Genomic DNA, 16,283 nt, shown 5'->3' with positions numbered 1-16,283 from the left:
CTAACTCCCCAATCACAAAAAAAACAAAAAGGAGTAGAGGCCCGTACACACACTCAACCAAACCACCTGATTGCCGTCTGATTTTGGTCTGTTGGACGAAAATCAGGCGTGTGTACGGGTGGTAAAGAACTAAACGATCAACAGGCGGTTTGTCCGATCCATCTGGCGGATCTACTCACACGACTATATCGTGCAGTTGGCTGCGTGTGTACAAGTCGTTTGAGCGTGGCCATGTCGTGCAGTCAGTCGTTCTGCTTGCATGCGCAGTATGTATAGAAGTCGCTCGTTCAGGTGATTGATGCTGACAATACAAGTCCTTCAATCGCTTGGCCGTGCGGCCAGGTTGTGGCGTTAGTTGTGTGCTTTGCTGGACGTGTGCAGTGGCGTAGCTTAGGAGCTGTGGGCCCGATTCAAGTTTTACATCCCCCCCCCCCCCCCCCCCCGAGCAGTCCATAAATAATGATTGATACGGCGCACCAAAACCTGCCGATGGCAACTACAGTGTCAGAGGTGCAGGAAGGGGATGGGGAGCAGTTTGTTAATGATCTCTACTATTCAAAGTATCTATAGAAGTGATTATTATGAGCACAGGACCAATACAGAGCTAATACTGGCCTAAGGGCCCCGATGCGGTGGCAACCTCTGCACCCCCTATTGCTACGCCTCTGGACGGATGTACAAGGCTAATGCTGCGTACACACTGGCGACTATGGTCGTTTGAAACAGCTAGTTAACTATCGTTCCGCCGACAATCGGGGGGGGGGGGGGGGGGAGAAACACTTTACCCAACGATCATTAACACGGACAAAAGAACGACATCAGAAATATGGAAATATCCAACCTGACGGATCGTATCTACCGACAATCGTTACAAAACTATAGTGTGTACAGACATCGGCCGAGAACGATCGTTACAAGGGCCAATGCGCCTGCGTTGAATTCTGCCCAGCTTCAGTACTTCCTTTGTAGCGCGGCCGTAAAGATTGTTACACTGCTCATTTCAATTAAACTTTGCTTTCAAGTTAACAATCATATATTTGTATCTGTTGTAACTCCATGTTAGTGTGGTTTTTTTTTAATTTTATATAAATATGTACGCAACATTTCCTTCTAATCGTTCTTTTCTGCGAGAACGATCGTTAAAATGTGTATGATGATCGCTGCATCCCATCGTTGCATTCCTATCGTTGCCGTATCGTTCGTCTTTCAACGGGCAGCACGGTGGCGTAGTGGTTAGCTCTCTCGCCTTGCAGCGCTGGGTCCCTGGTTCGAGTGCCAGCCAGGGCACTATCTGCAAAGAGTTTGTATGTTCTCTCCGTGTCTGCATGGGTTTCCTCCGGGCACTCCGGTTTCCTCCCACATTCCAAAAACATACGGATAAGTTAATTGGCTCCCCCTAAAATTGGCCCTAGACTACAGTACTTACACTACATAATATAGACATATGGCAATGGTAGGGATTAGATTGTGAGCTCCTTTGAGGGACAGTTAGTGTCTATCTATCTATCTATCTATCTATCTATCTATCTATCTATCTATCTATCTATCTATACACACACATATATATATATATACACACTGTACAGCGCTGCGTAATATGTCGGCGCTATATAAATACTAAATAATAATAATAATAATCGTTCCTAGCGAACGATCGTTATGGCAAGTGTGTACGTAGCATTAGCTGAACTTGGCATAAGATCTCGAGGCAGAGGAGAGAGAGGGGGGCACTCTGGGTACAAATAGAATATGGAAACTCCAGGACATAATAAAAGCCAATTATAAAAAAATAACAGTACTAATAAGATAATGGATTTCAACGTGGCCCAATGCAAAGCAGTAATATGCCATTTCTGTGATAAAAAAGGCAGATCCTGGGATCATGTGCAGGGAGAGAGGTCACTCATACAGTAATCTGAGGAACACAAACTCTTCAAAGTATACTAAAAAGAAAAAACAACAAAAATGTTAAGGAGGAAGAAATAAAGTAGTACTATATCAGTCAAGCGCCATGGAATGCAGCACTGTCCCATGACTGCAGCTACACAACCTCTAGCCAGATGTGTCCCTAGAAAGCTGCAAATGATGAAGTCCATGTAAAGCTGTGCTGCTCAGACTGTCAGAAGCAGACACAGCCCACAAAGCATAGACACATCTGTACACTACATACCATGCCGCAAAGAGGCAATACAGTAGAGTTCAGCAGCAGGAAGCTCCCCCAGACATAGCACAGTTCTGCAGTACAAGGACCCCCACCAAAGGGAAGGCTAATGCTCTGTTGAAGGGGTCCCTCGATTTCTCAGGACCCCCTCAAAGAAGCACTCCTGGGACCACCACAGAGGGGTAGCAGTCCAAGAACCCCCACCCAAGGGAAAGATAAATTGAGGGACCTTCTAAACAGAGTACTGTCAGGACCCCCTCAAAGAAGCACTGCGGGGACCCCCCACATAGAAGGAGCAGCCCCACCAGGACCCCTACTCCAGCCAGGTAAGAGGTCCAGGGACTCCCTCAAAAGATCCCTCCTGGGACCACCACAGAGAGGGAGGCAATTCAAGGACCCCCAACAAAGGGGAAAAAAAATAAGTCCAGGGACTCCCTCAAAAGGAGCACCTCTGAGACCCTCACAGAGAGGGAGCAATCCAAGGACCCCCTACCCAACCCAAGGAAAGTCCAGGAACAGCCTCAACAAAGCACTCCCATGAATCCCCACAAAGAATAGAGATTCCACAGAGAGGGGGGGAGGCCCAAGGACCCGCACAGAGAGGCAGCCCCACTAAGACCCTGACCCCAGGGAAAGAGAAAGTCCAGGGACCACCTCAAAAGACCTCTACCGAGAAGGAGCAGTCCAAGGACCCCCACACTAGGGAAGAAGCCCAGGATCCTCCACATGGAAGGAACAGACCAAGATCCCCCACAGAAGTCCAGACTGGACCCCCATCACAGGGAAGTCCAGGAACCCACCCAACAGAGCATCCCTACAGTGAAGGAGCAGTCCCAGGACCCCCCCTTTCCCCCGGGACCCCCAGAGAGGAGGCAGACCACTCACCTATCCTGCTGAAGCTCTCTGACAAAGTTCTCCTCAACTTCTTCATCTTGCTGAGCTTCTGGGGCGGCTGTCCGGCGATCATGTCACACATGGGGGGGTCCTGATGTCGCCCAGCACAGACTCTGTATCTGTAGGTAGCAATATGTAATAAATAATCCCAGGTCAGCCTCGTGTCTCCTCCAGAAGCCTGATCAGGTCCTGCAGACAGTCTGCGCCCCACTCTGGGGACTCCCCATCCTTCCTCTCTCCAGACTGGGCTTCCAAAATTGGCCAAAAACCTCAGAAGTGCAAAAAGAAAAAATGCAAACACAAGATGGTAAAACCAAACAAAAAAGTGCCTTTCTGGAAGGAGATAAATAGATAGTGTGGCCAGTCCCAGATCAGAGCCCAGGCTGGCTGGAGCCCCCTCTGCTCTGCACAAGCAGTCCTGGCTGGTCCTCCTATGGCTCCTCCAGCAGCCCAACACTCAGAGCTCCCTCCAGCCCCTTCCTCTCTCTCCTCCTCACTGTATACAGTGTTTATACTGCTAGTCTAGTCTGGATGATGAAGCAGATCTACAGCTGTACAGGGCATTGCACTGTGTTCCCTCCATAGGATGAAGCCCAGGCACGGCTCCACCGCGACATCTAGCGGCCAAGGCGCGTCACAGCATGCCAAGTCCAGGGTGCTAAATCTTCATTACTGAGCTCAGCTGTGCGCACACCTCCAGCTCTATCAAGAATCTGATGAGACCTCATTAAGGGCCCCGCATTAAAATGGAGATGGGACTCCTTTTTACATTTAATTGAGTTACTGGAGGATCAATATGGCACAGGAGGCAGAGAGGGGACAGGGAGAGGGGGGATAAATGCTTTTTTGATGATTTGATGGGCTGGATCTATAGCAAATCCCAGATATCAGCCAGGCGCAGCGACGATTTGCCCCACTGATCTGCTGAGGCCTCTGATTCACCGACCTATTGTCAGCATGAAGCGCAAAAACAACAGATAATTATTTGCGTTGTGGCAAAATTGGCTTCTGGGAAACAACGTCGGCATGCAGATGAAAATGGCTAAAGGTGGCATACATCAGACGGTGTATGGGCAAATTGACCAAGAGACAGATCTCTGTCTAATCGGAGAGAGATCAGTCGGCTGTCCATACACCACAACCCGATACCCGATCGATTTCAGCGTGAATCGGTCTTGTGACGCTGCAACTGACGTTTCGCTGCCCCCCCTGCGCTGTACCCCTAATATAAAATGTGCCCCCAGTGCAGTATACTTTACCTGTCCACGTCCACAGCTGGTTCCGAGCTCCGTCCGCAATCTGCATACATGCGTCCCTATAAATGGGCATGTGTGTGACGTCACTTACTCATTGCATTTGTTGCTTGTCTCAGTATCACTTGCCGTTAGCGCCGCACACCCAGTCGACCACGACGGCCCAACATCTTGCAGCATGTCCGATCGATACATGCGACCACTTTTGGTCCAAACTTGGTCACGTTGTGGATGGGTTATCAAATAGGAAGTCAGGTGTAGGTAGCCAAGCAACCCAGTGGAATGCGCAGACGGCGGCCGCAGCTCACTCACCATGTTCGTGGGCTCCAGCGATGACGTCTCTCTTCCGCGCCCCGCTCTGTCTCCCTGTCCGCTTCTGTGGTCTGCCCCTGCTCGGTGTATAATGTACAGTTAGAGCAGGGCTACAAGAAAATGGCTGCCAATATCCACATTTGTAGACATTGGCGGCCATTTTCTTGTAGCCCTGCTCAAAGTCTACATGGAGCGACGGGAGACAGAGCGAGGTGGCGGGCGGAGACATATACCAGAGGCTGCGAGTTAAGAAAAGTGATATGGGTTAGGAAAAGTGACTGGAGCAGGCGGGAGAGGGTGGTCTGACGTACCATCTGATTGTTGCTCTTGGCGGGACTGATTTTCAACCAATTCAATAATAATTATCAAATCAAGTGGTCAATCGGCCGTCAATTCGATAGAAGTATGGCCATCCTAAGGCCTCTTTTTCACGGACTGTTGAGCTGTGTGCTCAGCAAGCAGTTGCCAGGCAGCAGTGAGCTGATACCAGGCAGCAACAAGCAGTTACCAGGCGGCATTGAGCAGTTGTGAGAGTTTGAGAGGCATTTCACTGCCTATCAACAGTCCGTGGAAAAGAGGCCTAAAGGTGGCCAAACACAACTTGACAGACCTCTAACCGGTGTCGTCGTCGTTCCCACCCCCTATCCGATGTGCAAGTCTCACCTGTCTGCTGCCTCGACTCCTTACCTCCTGTCTGCCGTCACTGAGAGCACCTAGTGATTTTAATAAATTTAAATTAAAAAAAGCATACAAAATGCATATGCGTTTTACATTAGCGAATTGCAAACGCATTAAAACGCATGCAAAATGCATGAAAAACGCATCTGCATTAAAAAAAACGCTCAAAACACACCTTAAAATGCAGTAAAAACGCAATAGAAAATCGCAAACGCACCATCCTAAAACACGCTGTCTAAGGACCACTACAGTAAAAAAAAAGTAAGCAGTTAAAATCGATAGGTTTTGGACTATTCTCCTCATGGGGGGTTCTCTTTGTTTTCCAAAGCATTTCCTAAAAAGCAGTTGTGTAACTGCCAAAATAGTGTGCAAGTGAGTAGGAAGGCTGGCTGGTATCTTACTATTTTGGCAGTTAAACCACCGTTCAGGAAATGCTTTTCAAAACAAAGAAAACCCAGAGAAACCCCCATGAGGAAATGGACTTCTCCAAACCCTGTCAGTTCTGTCAGATTGAACTGCGTACTTTTTTCGCTGTAGTGGTCCTTTAATCAGGCATCACACATCAACCCTTTAGATTGTAAGCTCGCAATTTGCGAGTCGCAAGGGCAGGGTTCTCCCCCCTTTGTGTCTTGGAATGTTATTCATTTAAAAGCTTGCACTCTGTTATACATTTTAGTCATCATCTTAAGTCTGTTATTGTACTCACCAGTTCTGTATTTTGTACCAGTGTCCATATTACGGCTGCTTTCACAGTAAGACGTTACAGGCGCACGTTAGTGCAGCCTGTAACGCAGCCCACCGCACAGCAATTAAAAATCAATGGGCTATTCACAGTGCCCACGTTGCGTTACATTGTAACGCAGCAAGTTAAAAGAAAGTGCTGCATGCTGTGCGTTATACGCGGCTAAGCCGCGCTAGACTGTTTGCACATGCTCATTGATGTTGGAGGAGGAGGTCTCCCCTCCTCCTCCGTGGCCAGCCACATGGCTAATTAATATTCACTGCACGGTGTGATGTGCAGTGTTTACTTCCTGGAGCGGCCGCTCTGTGCGGCGATTGGCCAGCGGGACCACGTGATGCGGATCACGTGGTCTCCGCATCGCACAGCACAAAAAAAGGCGCACCAAGAGCTGCATAACACAGCTCTTGGTAGCCTCCTCCTCCAGCACCACCAGGCGTTGCGTTAGGGGCTCGTTATGCGACCTATAATGTCCCCTAAAACGCAACGTCATGGTGGGAAAGAAGCCTTAATGTATATCATTGTCTATCTATATCATTATGTATCCCATGTTTGTTTTCTTACATTGTACAGCGCCACGGAATATGTTGGCTCTTTATAAATAAATAATAATCACCCTGGCCAGGATGTGAACCTGGGCTTCCATAGCTGCAAGACAACAGCTCAGTTTCCATGTGTGACAGGTTCCCTTTAATTACATAGAAAGTGGCAATAACAACCCTACAGTTCAGAACGCTCATGCGCGGGAATGCAGGAAACAGCTGCAGCTCTCTTACGCTGCTTTGCTCGCTGAGCGGTACCTGCATCATACCCAGAGAAAGGCCATTATTTCAGCACAGCAGCTGTGAGCCATCAATTCTGCGCTATGGAATGTTCTGCTACAGCAATTCTCTTCTGCCATTTCTTTGTTTGTCAACTCTGAAGAAAGATGACAGAAAAAGTTTACAGAATAGCGTGTCAGGGCCGGGACAAAGTTCTCCAGACCAGCACTAGAGGCGGAGATTCCAAGGTTCACACCCCCTCCCCCTATTGTGCCCGCCCCAGTGTAAGTAGTATAGGTAGCAAATGTGCACCCAGTAATAGATGGTCAGATGTACTCCCAGTATTAGGTAGGTTGCCGCACTAGTATTAGGCAGCCCCAATAGCCAGATATATCCCCTGTATTCTGTAGGCCCCTCCCCAGTATAAATATCCAGATGTGACCCCAGTATTTGATAGGTTGCCCTAAGTATTAGGAAGTCCCAATAGCCAGCTATATCCCCTGTATTAGGTAGCACCCTCCCCAGTACAAATATCCAGATGTGCCCCCAGTATTTGGTATCCCCCTTACCCAGTTAAATAGCAGATATGCCCCACTGTATTATTTGACTTACCCCTATATATGCCCCCCAGTATCTACAATATTTGCCTGAAATTAAAGGATACCCAAACTGACATGTGACATGATGAGATAGACATGGGTATGTACAGAGCCTAGCACACAAATAACTAGGCTGTGTTCCTTTTTTCTTTCTCTGCCTGAAAGAGTTAAATATCAGGTATGTACGTGGCTGACCTAGTCCTGACTCAGACAGGAAGTGACTACAGTGTGACCCTCACTGATAAGAAATTCCCATTTTTACCTCTTTCTTGCTCTCAAAAGCCATTTTCTGCTAGGAAAGTGTTTTATAGTTGGAATTTCTTATCAGTAAGGGTCACACTGTCTGAGTCAGGACTGAGTAACCACTTACATACCTGATATTTAACTCTTTCAGGCAGAGAAAGAAAAAAAGGAACACAGCATAGGTATTTGTGTGCTAGGTACTGTACATACACATGTCTATCTCATCATGTCACATGTCAGTTCGGGTATCCTTTAAGACATCCCCTGAAAGTAAGCCTTAACAGGAATTTTCAGCAAGCTCGAAATGTAAGCCCTACCCCAAAAGTAAGCCCTACCCCAAAAGTAAGCCCTAGCAGCAGTATGCTGAAAAAGTATGGCAATTTGTTTTTCTACTGGAACCGATGGTCTTGCAGGGTGGACCATGGCTCTATCTTTTGGCTAATCACTGCACTAGCTGCTTATCAGAGATTTGGTGTATATGCAGAGCCTCTGTTTGGGTTCAAGGTGCGTTTGCAGTTTCTGGGGGGGCTCAGCGCATCTCTGAGCTGGGGCCATTCAGAGGCGGCCTGGTGATGCGCTGATCCCACTTTTTTTGCGCAATTCTCAATTTTACTGGTAGCGCGCCCGGGCTATGCATAGGTAGAATTTAGTTAGTGTTAGGTCCCCTCCCATGGAGGAAAGACTTCTTCGACAGTGGGAGGGACAAGTACCTAGCAAATTGCAAATTGTTAGTGAAACTAACATCCTCCAAGTGGTAGACAGGTCATGTGTATGCTCATTGTGTATTTGAATCCCATGAGTGGGGTGTGCACTTTTTTGCAGGTAAGCACTCATCTGTTTTTAAGTAGCGCTGTTCATTTCTTTGCTATGTTATCAGAGATTGCAGTGATTGGCCCAATAACGGTACCGCCTGTGAGACCATCCACTCCAGTAGAAACACAAGTTGCCATACTTCTTACCCATACGGAGAAGCTCGGGGATACAACGACATGGAGCTGGGGGAAAGAAGAGGAAGCAGGAGGACATCAGAGGACATGGGGACAGTGTAGCATGGAGCTGGGGATGAGAGGAGGATGCTGGGGGGATACAATGAGGACATAGGGGACATGGGACACAGGAGGACAGAGGATCGAGGAGGACACGGAGACAGAGGGAGACATCAGGAGGACATGGGGGGACACAGGAGGGCAGGGGATAGAGGAGGGCACCGAAGGACACCAGGAGCACATTAAAGGTACAAGGGGGACACAGGAGCACACAAGAGGTGGATCCAGCAGAGGAAGAGGCGGCACAGTGGGTAAGGCAGGAGGACACACAGCACAGGAACTTGTGTGTTCATAGAAATATAAGACATCCCCTGTAAATAAGCCCTAGCACAACTTTTGCTGCAAAAACTAATATAACACACTGTCGTATTTTTGGGCAAACAAGCTTTGAAGAATGGCTTGAAATTCAGTTACGTTTGCAGTGTTTGTTCTATACAGAAGTGTGGGTTTTCTTTGTACGGAGAGGGAGTGTGCTATGTGGGTTCTGCAGAGAGGGACGGATCTAGACCAAGTTGCGCCTGGGGCAAGGTCAGGTTTTGACGCCTAAAGGTCAGGTTTTGCGCCTAAACTGCCATTCCCTATCCAAATTTTGCCGCCTTTTTAAGAATTCAACAAACTGCGCCTGGGGCAAGAGACCCGCCTGACCGCCCTCCCCCCCCCCCCCCCCCCCCCCTTAGATCCGTCCCTGTCTGCAGATCAGATGCAGCTCAGCGGGGAGACAGAGGGGACTATGAGGAGCAAGCTTCACTTCAGGAGCTATTTCTGTTCTTGCTGACGTTAAGAGCAGCAGCAGAGAGGGGAAAGTTCTGTATGATAACAGAAGGCGACAACGTGAGAACAACTCCATCTACAGATCCAACTTGTTTTAGTTGGCACAACCTGCTGATCTGATTCTTACCAAAGAAAAAAAACAGCCAAAATGACAAATTGTGACTCAGATCCCTTTTTGCGCATGAGAAAAAGACCTGCAGTATGCATGAAAGTGGCCCTGTCAGTGGAGCCAAGCATATGAATCTTTTATACTGTATATTGAAATAGAAGTGTTAAATAAACAGCACAGATGCTTTTTCTTACGCTGACAAAGTTTTCTTCTCAGGATTTCTTATCAAGCCATATGAAAAAATCCTGCACATCCAATTTGACTTCTGAGTAGTTGAGTCGTGGTTGAAGTGGCTGACTGCTATGTGATCACTCAACTGTTAAGTAGACTGCTGTGCCCTGTATCGCCTGCTAGTAGCGCTGTGTGCTTAAAGTACACCATACTTTCCCTATCCACCTGTGTGAGGCCTTTTGTACTTGTTGGTAATTCAGCTCTGCCTCATTTCACCTCCAGGAGGCAGTGTGTGTTAGAACTGGACTGAAATTCCACTGTTCACCAGTAGGTGGCCTGTGGTGTTTAGACTCTCATCAAGTAAAACACAAGTGAGTTTACTTTAAAGTGAACCACAGGTGAGAATGATATGGAGGCTGCCATATTTATTTCCTTTTAAACAATACTAGTTGCCTGGCAGTCCTGCTGATCTATTTGGCTGCAGTAGTAAACTGAATTACACCAAAAACCAAATTACACCAAAAACAAGCATGCACGTCATCTTGTCAGTTCTGTCAATATTGTCAGAAACCCCCAACCTGCTGCATGCTTGTTCAGGGTCTATGGCTGAAAGTATTAGAGGCAGAGGACCAGCAGGACAACCAGGCAACTGGTATTGCTTAAAAAGAAATAAATATGGCAGCCTCCATATTATTCTCACCTTGGGTTCCCTTTAATGACTAAATTTTGACCACACAATAGTGACCCAGATTGGCCAGATGGGTTCCCTACCTCATAAAGGCGGTAGAGAATATGCAGGGTGCCACCTAGTGCCAAAAATGCAAACTGCGCCTCCTCCAATAATTATCATAAGGTCTGCGTATCCGCTTATCCTCATCTGCGGAGGAGCAATAAGAAATAGCAGCAGTGGGGGTGGAATATTTACAGCTGTGGCTTGTTGAGCAGAATGTGGAGCATGAGGCAGACCTGGTTATTTTGCCATATGTCTTGGCTGGGGATGGAAGTAACAGGTCCGGCTGGGGGAAGTCCTGGCAGAGAGCTGGGACTACACAGGGTCGTGTTATACACGTCGCACCTCATCTGCTGTTTGATCTCCTATAAATGTTTGCTTCCGGCATGTGCAGAAAAATCTGCAGACAGGAAACAGAAAGTCAAACGCAGATTACTAAAATGAACTGTTAGGGAGTTAATCTACAGGAGGAAAGAAATGCACAGATACTCCTGGAGTTACAGAACTGCAGAACTACAGAGTTTCAATGCTAGACGGAAACAGAAGGACTTGCTGCCAGGGATGGGCTCTGGATGAATCCGAATGAGTTTCGGATTCCAGACAATTAGTGCACCTGATGGGGCGCGGTAGGTGGGTTAACCAACCTGGCCACCGTCTTCTTTAATACGTCCCACCAGGGGCGTAACTAGAAATCTATATGAACAAATGGAGACAGCACACAATTGGCTTCAGCAAGTTAACTGTATTGGCAGCATACAGAGGCACACGACAAGCTTCGGGCGGAGCCCTTCCTCAGGTGACGACACCTGAGGAAGCGGAGCAGTGCTTTTCAGCGCTGCTAGATTTAGGCGCAGCCGGCACCTCCATAGACTTCAATAGGAATCATTCCTATTGAAGCGCTCAGTGAGTAACGTCGGCTCAGTCAGAAGACAGAGCCGAGGTTGCTTAAAACATAATAATTCGGCCTCCAGCAATCGCTGGAAGCCGAATTATTTCATTCCCCCACTATCCATGTCGGCCTGGAGGGGGAATAGTCATTAAATCGGCCCGGACTTGTGCAGAAGCAGGATCAGCCATATACCGCTGTATCCTGCGCCCAAGTCTACCGCCGCCGATTTCAAATGTACTCTGAGGAAGGGCTCCGCCCGAAACATGTTGTGTGCCTCTGTATGCTGCCAATACAGTTAACTTGCTGAAGCCAATTGTGTGCTGTCTCCATTTGTTCATATAGTTCAAGGTGGCAGGAATGGTGTACCCGCAGGAGTCATCGAGCACCGCCGGTGCTTAGGTTGAAGATCGGCCTTGAAAGGTTGAGAAGGTGTATACAAGTTATAGAGTAACTAGAAATCACCGGGCCCCCCTGCAAAACTTTGGATGGTCCCCACCCGCTACTTCCGGTTTATCAGGAAGTAGCGGCAGGCACTGATAGAAGCAGAATGCAGAAGTGCCTGCGTTCCCTTTTCTATGCCTGCGGCTGCTGCCCTTTGCTAGAGGAGGAGGAAGCGATGACGGGGGAGCCGAAGGTGAGTGAGGGGGGAGTGGCCCGCTCCCCGCCCCTGTGTGCTTGCATTGCTCTCCCCTGATGCACTCCGTCCCCTCCTTCCCCCTAAACTGCCCTCGACGGGCCCCAGAGTTGCCCCCCCCCCCCCCCCCCGGCTGCATCATTTGCAGCCCCTATTGTTACGCCCCTGCATCCGACGTCGCGTCTCACGCCGCGTTCCAAGCCCCGTTACGTGACTACTACGCTTCCTCCTTCAATCCGAAAGGAGGAAGCGCGGTAGTCATGTAAATGCAGCTTGGAACGCAGTGTGAGACACGATGTGGGATGCGGTACAGAAGACGGTGGCCAGTTATGTTAACCCCCTCTCACCCGCCCCTTCAGGTGCACTAATTATCTGGATCAAATCCGAATTAAACTCATTCAGATATCATCCGGAGCTTATCCCTGCTTGCTGCGTTGGCCGAGTGCTTGAAAATGAAGCGACTGGTAGCGCCACATGAATTGGGCGTTGTCATAGGTCCAATACATATCAGCAGTCTGTGGCTCATCAGCAGGACTGGATTTCTAATAAGGCCACAAGGGCCCGTGCTTTGGGCGGCTTCTGCCCAAGGGGGCGGCTGTAAATGGAATAGGGGTTGAAGAGACGACTGCAAATGGAAAAGGAGGGGAGAAATGAAAATGAAGAGGAGAGCTCCACCACTACCTCCCTTTTTAAACTGTATTTAGGCCTAGTTCACATTACAAATCTCAAGTGCTTTTGTTAGCGCTTTTCAGAACGACTTTTCCGGCGTTTTTTGAGCGATTTGCGATTTTGTAAATCGCTTTTGTAAGCACTTTTGTTTGGCGATTAGCACTTTTTTTCCTGCAGACAATCAGGAAGTGAACTCTTTGACCTTAAAGTGGATCCGAGATAAACTCATACTCATTGCATAATTGTGTTCCTTTCATATAGTTTATACGGCATTCCTCAAGCCAAATTCTTTTTTTTTTAATACTCTAGTTCCCTATAAACTAAACAAGCCACACCCACAGCTTCTCCAGAGTGCCTTGGCACTTTGAGACAGATGTAGCAAGGGCTTATGGGAGCTCAGTCTGGGCAGGAGGAGGAGGTGTTACTAGCCAGAGATTTCAGAGGCAGAGGGGAGGAGAGAGAAGTGAAGTTTTCACAGGCTGAGGGCTGGAGATGCTATCAGTTTGCCTGTGTGTAATGTGGCAAACAGATCATGGCTGCTGTCATTGTATAACAGGAATACATAATCATAAACTGTTGAAGCTGTTTGTAGCTAGATTTTTTTGTGTAAACTATCTAAATTTTAGATAAGATATATAGACAAGTTACTTGTTATATTTAGTTTCTCATCTCGGATCCGCTTTAAACTGACTCTCTCTAATTTTGGAGAAAAAGCGCTCACAAAATCGCTTATCCAAGTGCTTTTTAACGCTCAGGAAATGGTGCAGGAGCTCCGTTTGTGATTGGAAAGAAAGCTCATCGCTCATTTAGAACACTCACATGTAAATTAATTGCTTACGAGCTTTTACAGCGCTTTTTAAAATCGCAAGCACTCATAGGCTATCATTCATAAAAGCATGTGCGGAAAAAAAATCCCGCATTCGGTATTTTAGACTTCTGTGTGCTAATGTATAAAAAACTTCACAGGTGCGGTAGAAATGCGGTGTTTTACCGAAGCCCAGCTGTCAATAACATTGTTACAACATTTGTACATTATTTTTATCACTCTCTTATCACCTCTTCAAAGCAGGCGGAATTCTCCGTGCCATTACCGCCTGCTCTAATCTTTATGAATTTACATTTAGTGACATGTATTGTAATAATCGCCGCACAAGGCAGTAATTTATCGCTCTGCTCTGGAATTTCAGCTTTTCATGCAGTAACTGCCTTTATGAATTGACATTTTGCTAGGTGCTCTGTAAAGTCATCTGTTTTTTGCATTACCACATCTGTGTACAAGCCTTGATTGGCGCCTCTGTTTAAGGCACCTGACCCCCCCGGCCGCCAGCTGCCCCCCCCCCCCCCCTCCTTCCCCCTGGCCGTCCCCGCTGCCCAAGTTCCAGCAGGCAGCCTAGCATCAGACCTCCGATCAGCAGGCGACCAGTGAGTGCGGGCGCTAGGACCTAGCGGACACCGCACTGATATGCGGAAGTGACATCAACTCCGCATATGCAGCGCGGTGTACAGGGAGTACCGTGCGCACCCGCTCTCACTGGTCTCCAGCTGATCTGAGGTCTGAAGCTCACGATGGGCTGCTGCTGGATCTACGGTAAGTGGGGGGGGGGGGGAACCTGTCACTACCTGAACTGGGGGTCTCTGTCACTACATAAACTGGGGGGCACCTGTCACTACATAAACTGGGGGTCCCTGTCACTACATAAACTGGGGGTCCCTGTCACTACCTGACCTGAACTGGGGGTCCCTGTCACTACATAAACTGGGGGCACCTGTCACTACATAAACTGGGGGTCCCTGTCACTACCTGACCTGAACTGGGGGTGCCTGTAGCTACCTAAACTGGGGGGGCACCTGTGTCGTAGGAGCTCGGTATCTAATTCTTACTATAGTCCTAGTCTAACATCCCGACCATTGCTAAATTCATATAAATTTGGATCCACCCATGACCACACCCCTATCCTGGTCCATGGCCACACCCATTTTTGGTACTTCTCCCCCCCCCCTGGAAAATTTCCTGCAGACGCCCATGCCCGGTATGTATACATTTTTCCTTTTGCCCCATCTCAGGTACACTTCAAAAATAAATGAAAAAAAGGCAAGGCAGGAGAGCAGCTGGACATCAGTCACCTCCTTAGGATTACTGTCCGTATATCACCCTGGCAGAGGCCGCTGTTGTCACATCCAGTCCTTGACACATTTTATGGGCGCTGTCTGTCGTGAATGAGAGATGGTTTCACATTAAGTTGCCGCTGTCACTCTTCCACCTCTCAGACGCTGGGCGAGGAAGGCGCCATCGTTTTTACAGGCAGCAACTCATCCACCTCACACCATTATTCCCCGAAGCTGGTGTTCCAACAAACTAAGATGTAGCGTCAAAGTAGCATAAAAGTATGCTAGTATGACCTAACCTGTCACTACTCTCACACAGAACCCTCCTCTGCCGAGCAGCTAATAACCTCCCCTGGAGGGAACTAATAACCTACCCCCTCTCTTGGTGGGCAACTAATGATCCCCCTAGGGGTCTCAACACCCCTCTGACCAGCCACTCTACCTGCTGGCTGAAGAAAAATAAATCCCAACAGCTAGACTGGCGCTGCCCCTTCCAAGGTGCCGCTGAAGGCATTTGCCACGTGCCTTGCTGTAATTAAAGGCTCATACACACATCAGACTATAGTCTTTGGAAAATGAAAGATCACAGACCAATCTTACCACCCTTCATGTAGTATGAGAGCCATACCTTCCCAGTCTTTTCTATGGAGCTGAACTCCCCATCAGACAGAAATCTTTGCAAGATGCTGCACACACAGATGCTGTACAGACACAAAAGATCAGTATCTGCAAAAGATCTGTTCCTGCCAAAAATCCATTCCTGCAAATTGCATTCATAGTCTATGATATCTGCAGATCATCATACACACATGATTTAACTGATATTCATCTGCAGATCAAGCAATCATCCGCAGATCTGAAAATCCGTCCTGGTGGATCTGATCTGCAGATGAATGTCAGTTAAATCATGTGTGTATGATGATCTGCAGATCTCATAGACTATCATTGCAATTTGCAGGAATGGATCTTTGCCAGGAACAGATCTTTTGCAGATACTGATCTTTTGTGTCTGTACAGCATCTGTGTGTGCAGCATCTTGCAAAGATTTCTATCTGATGTGGAGTTCAGCTCCATAGAAAAGACTGTATAGAGTATGGCTCTCATACTACATGAAGGGTGGTAAGATTGGTCTGTGATCTTTCATTTTCCAAAGACTATAGTCTGATGTGTGTATGAGCCTTTAGGCCCTGCTGACGGCAGGAACTAATATATGCATGCTAAGATGTTGGGACACCGCACCGGATGCGGTGACAGGGTTGGGCTTCCGTAGGACGGCTTTGCACTGTCCTCCACGCTGGACTCTTTCCATGCCCGCTTCAGAGCAGGGACAAGGTCCTCCAGCACCCAAGGCTGAGACACCAAAGTGCGCCCCTCCAACCCTGCCGCCCCAGCCATCACACACTGATTGCTATTAGACTAAGAGGTGCCACAGGGCCCACAACCTCCCCAACACCTTAAAGGAGAACTGTAGTGCGAGTTATATGGAGGCTGCCATATTGATTTCGTTTTAAGCAATAC

The 16,283-nt window shown here is 48.1% G+C and overlaps 1 protein-coding gene and 1 long non-coding RNA gene across 3 annotated transcripts in view; one reads left to right on the top strand and one right to left on the bottom strand.

Moving 5' to 3' along the window:
• CDK14 (cyclin dependent kinase 14) overlaps window positions 1-3,542 on the bottom strand; it is a 579,759-nt gene extending 576,217 nt beyond the window's left edge. For both annotated transcript variants that reach the window (XM_068235460.1, XM_068235463.1), the window contains exon 1: window positions 3,047-3,542. In XM_068235460.1, coding sequence (XP_068091561.1) covers window positions 3,047-3,137 — 91 coding nt within the window. In that variant the 5' untranslated portion in view covers window positions 3,138-3,542. The remainder of the gene's footprint in view (window positions 1-3,046) is intronic.
• LOC137518115 (uncharacterized) overlaps window positions 1-16,283 on the top strand; it is a 215,036-nt gene that overhangs the window by 124,983 nt on the left and 73,770 nt on the right. The window lies entirely within an intron of this gene.

This window comes from Hyperolius riggenbachi, chromosome 5, assembly GCF_040937935.1.
Source record: "Hyperolius riggenbachi isolate aHypRig1 chromosome 5, aHypRig1.pri, whole genome shotgun sequence".
Lineage (NCBI taxonomy): Eukaryota > Metazoa > Chordata > Amphibia > Anura > Hyperoliidae > Hyperolius > Hyperolius riggenbachi.
The sequence above is the reverse complement of the archived record's forward strand: the minus strand, read 5'-3'. Positions and strand labels throughout refer to the sequence as shown.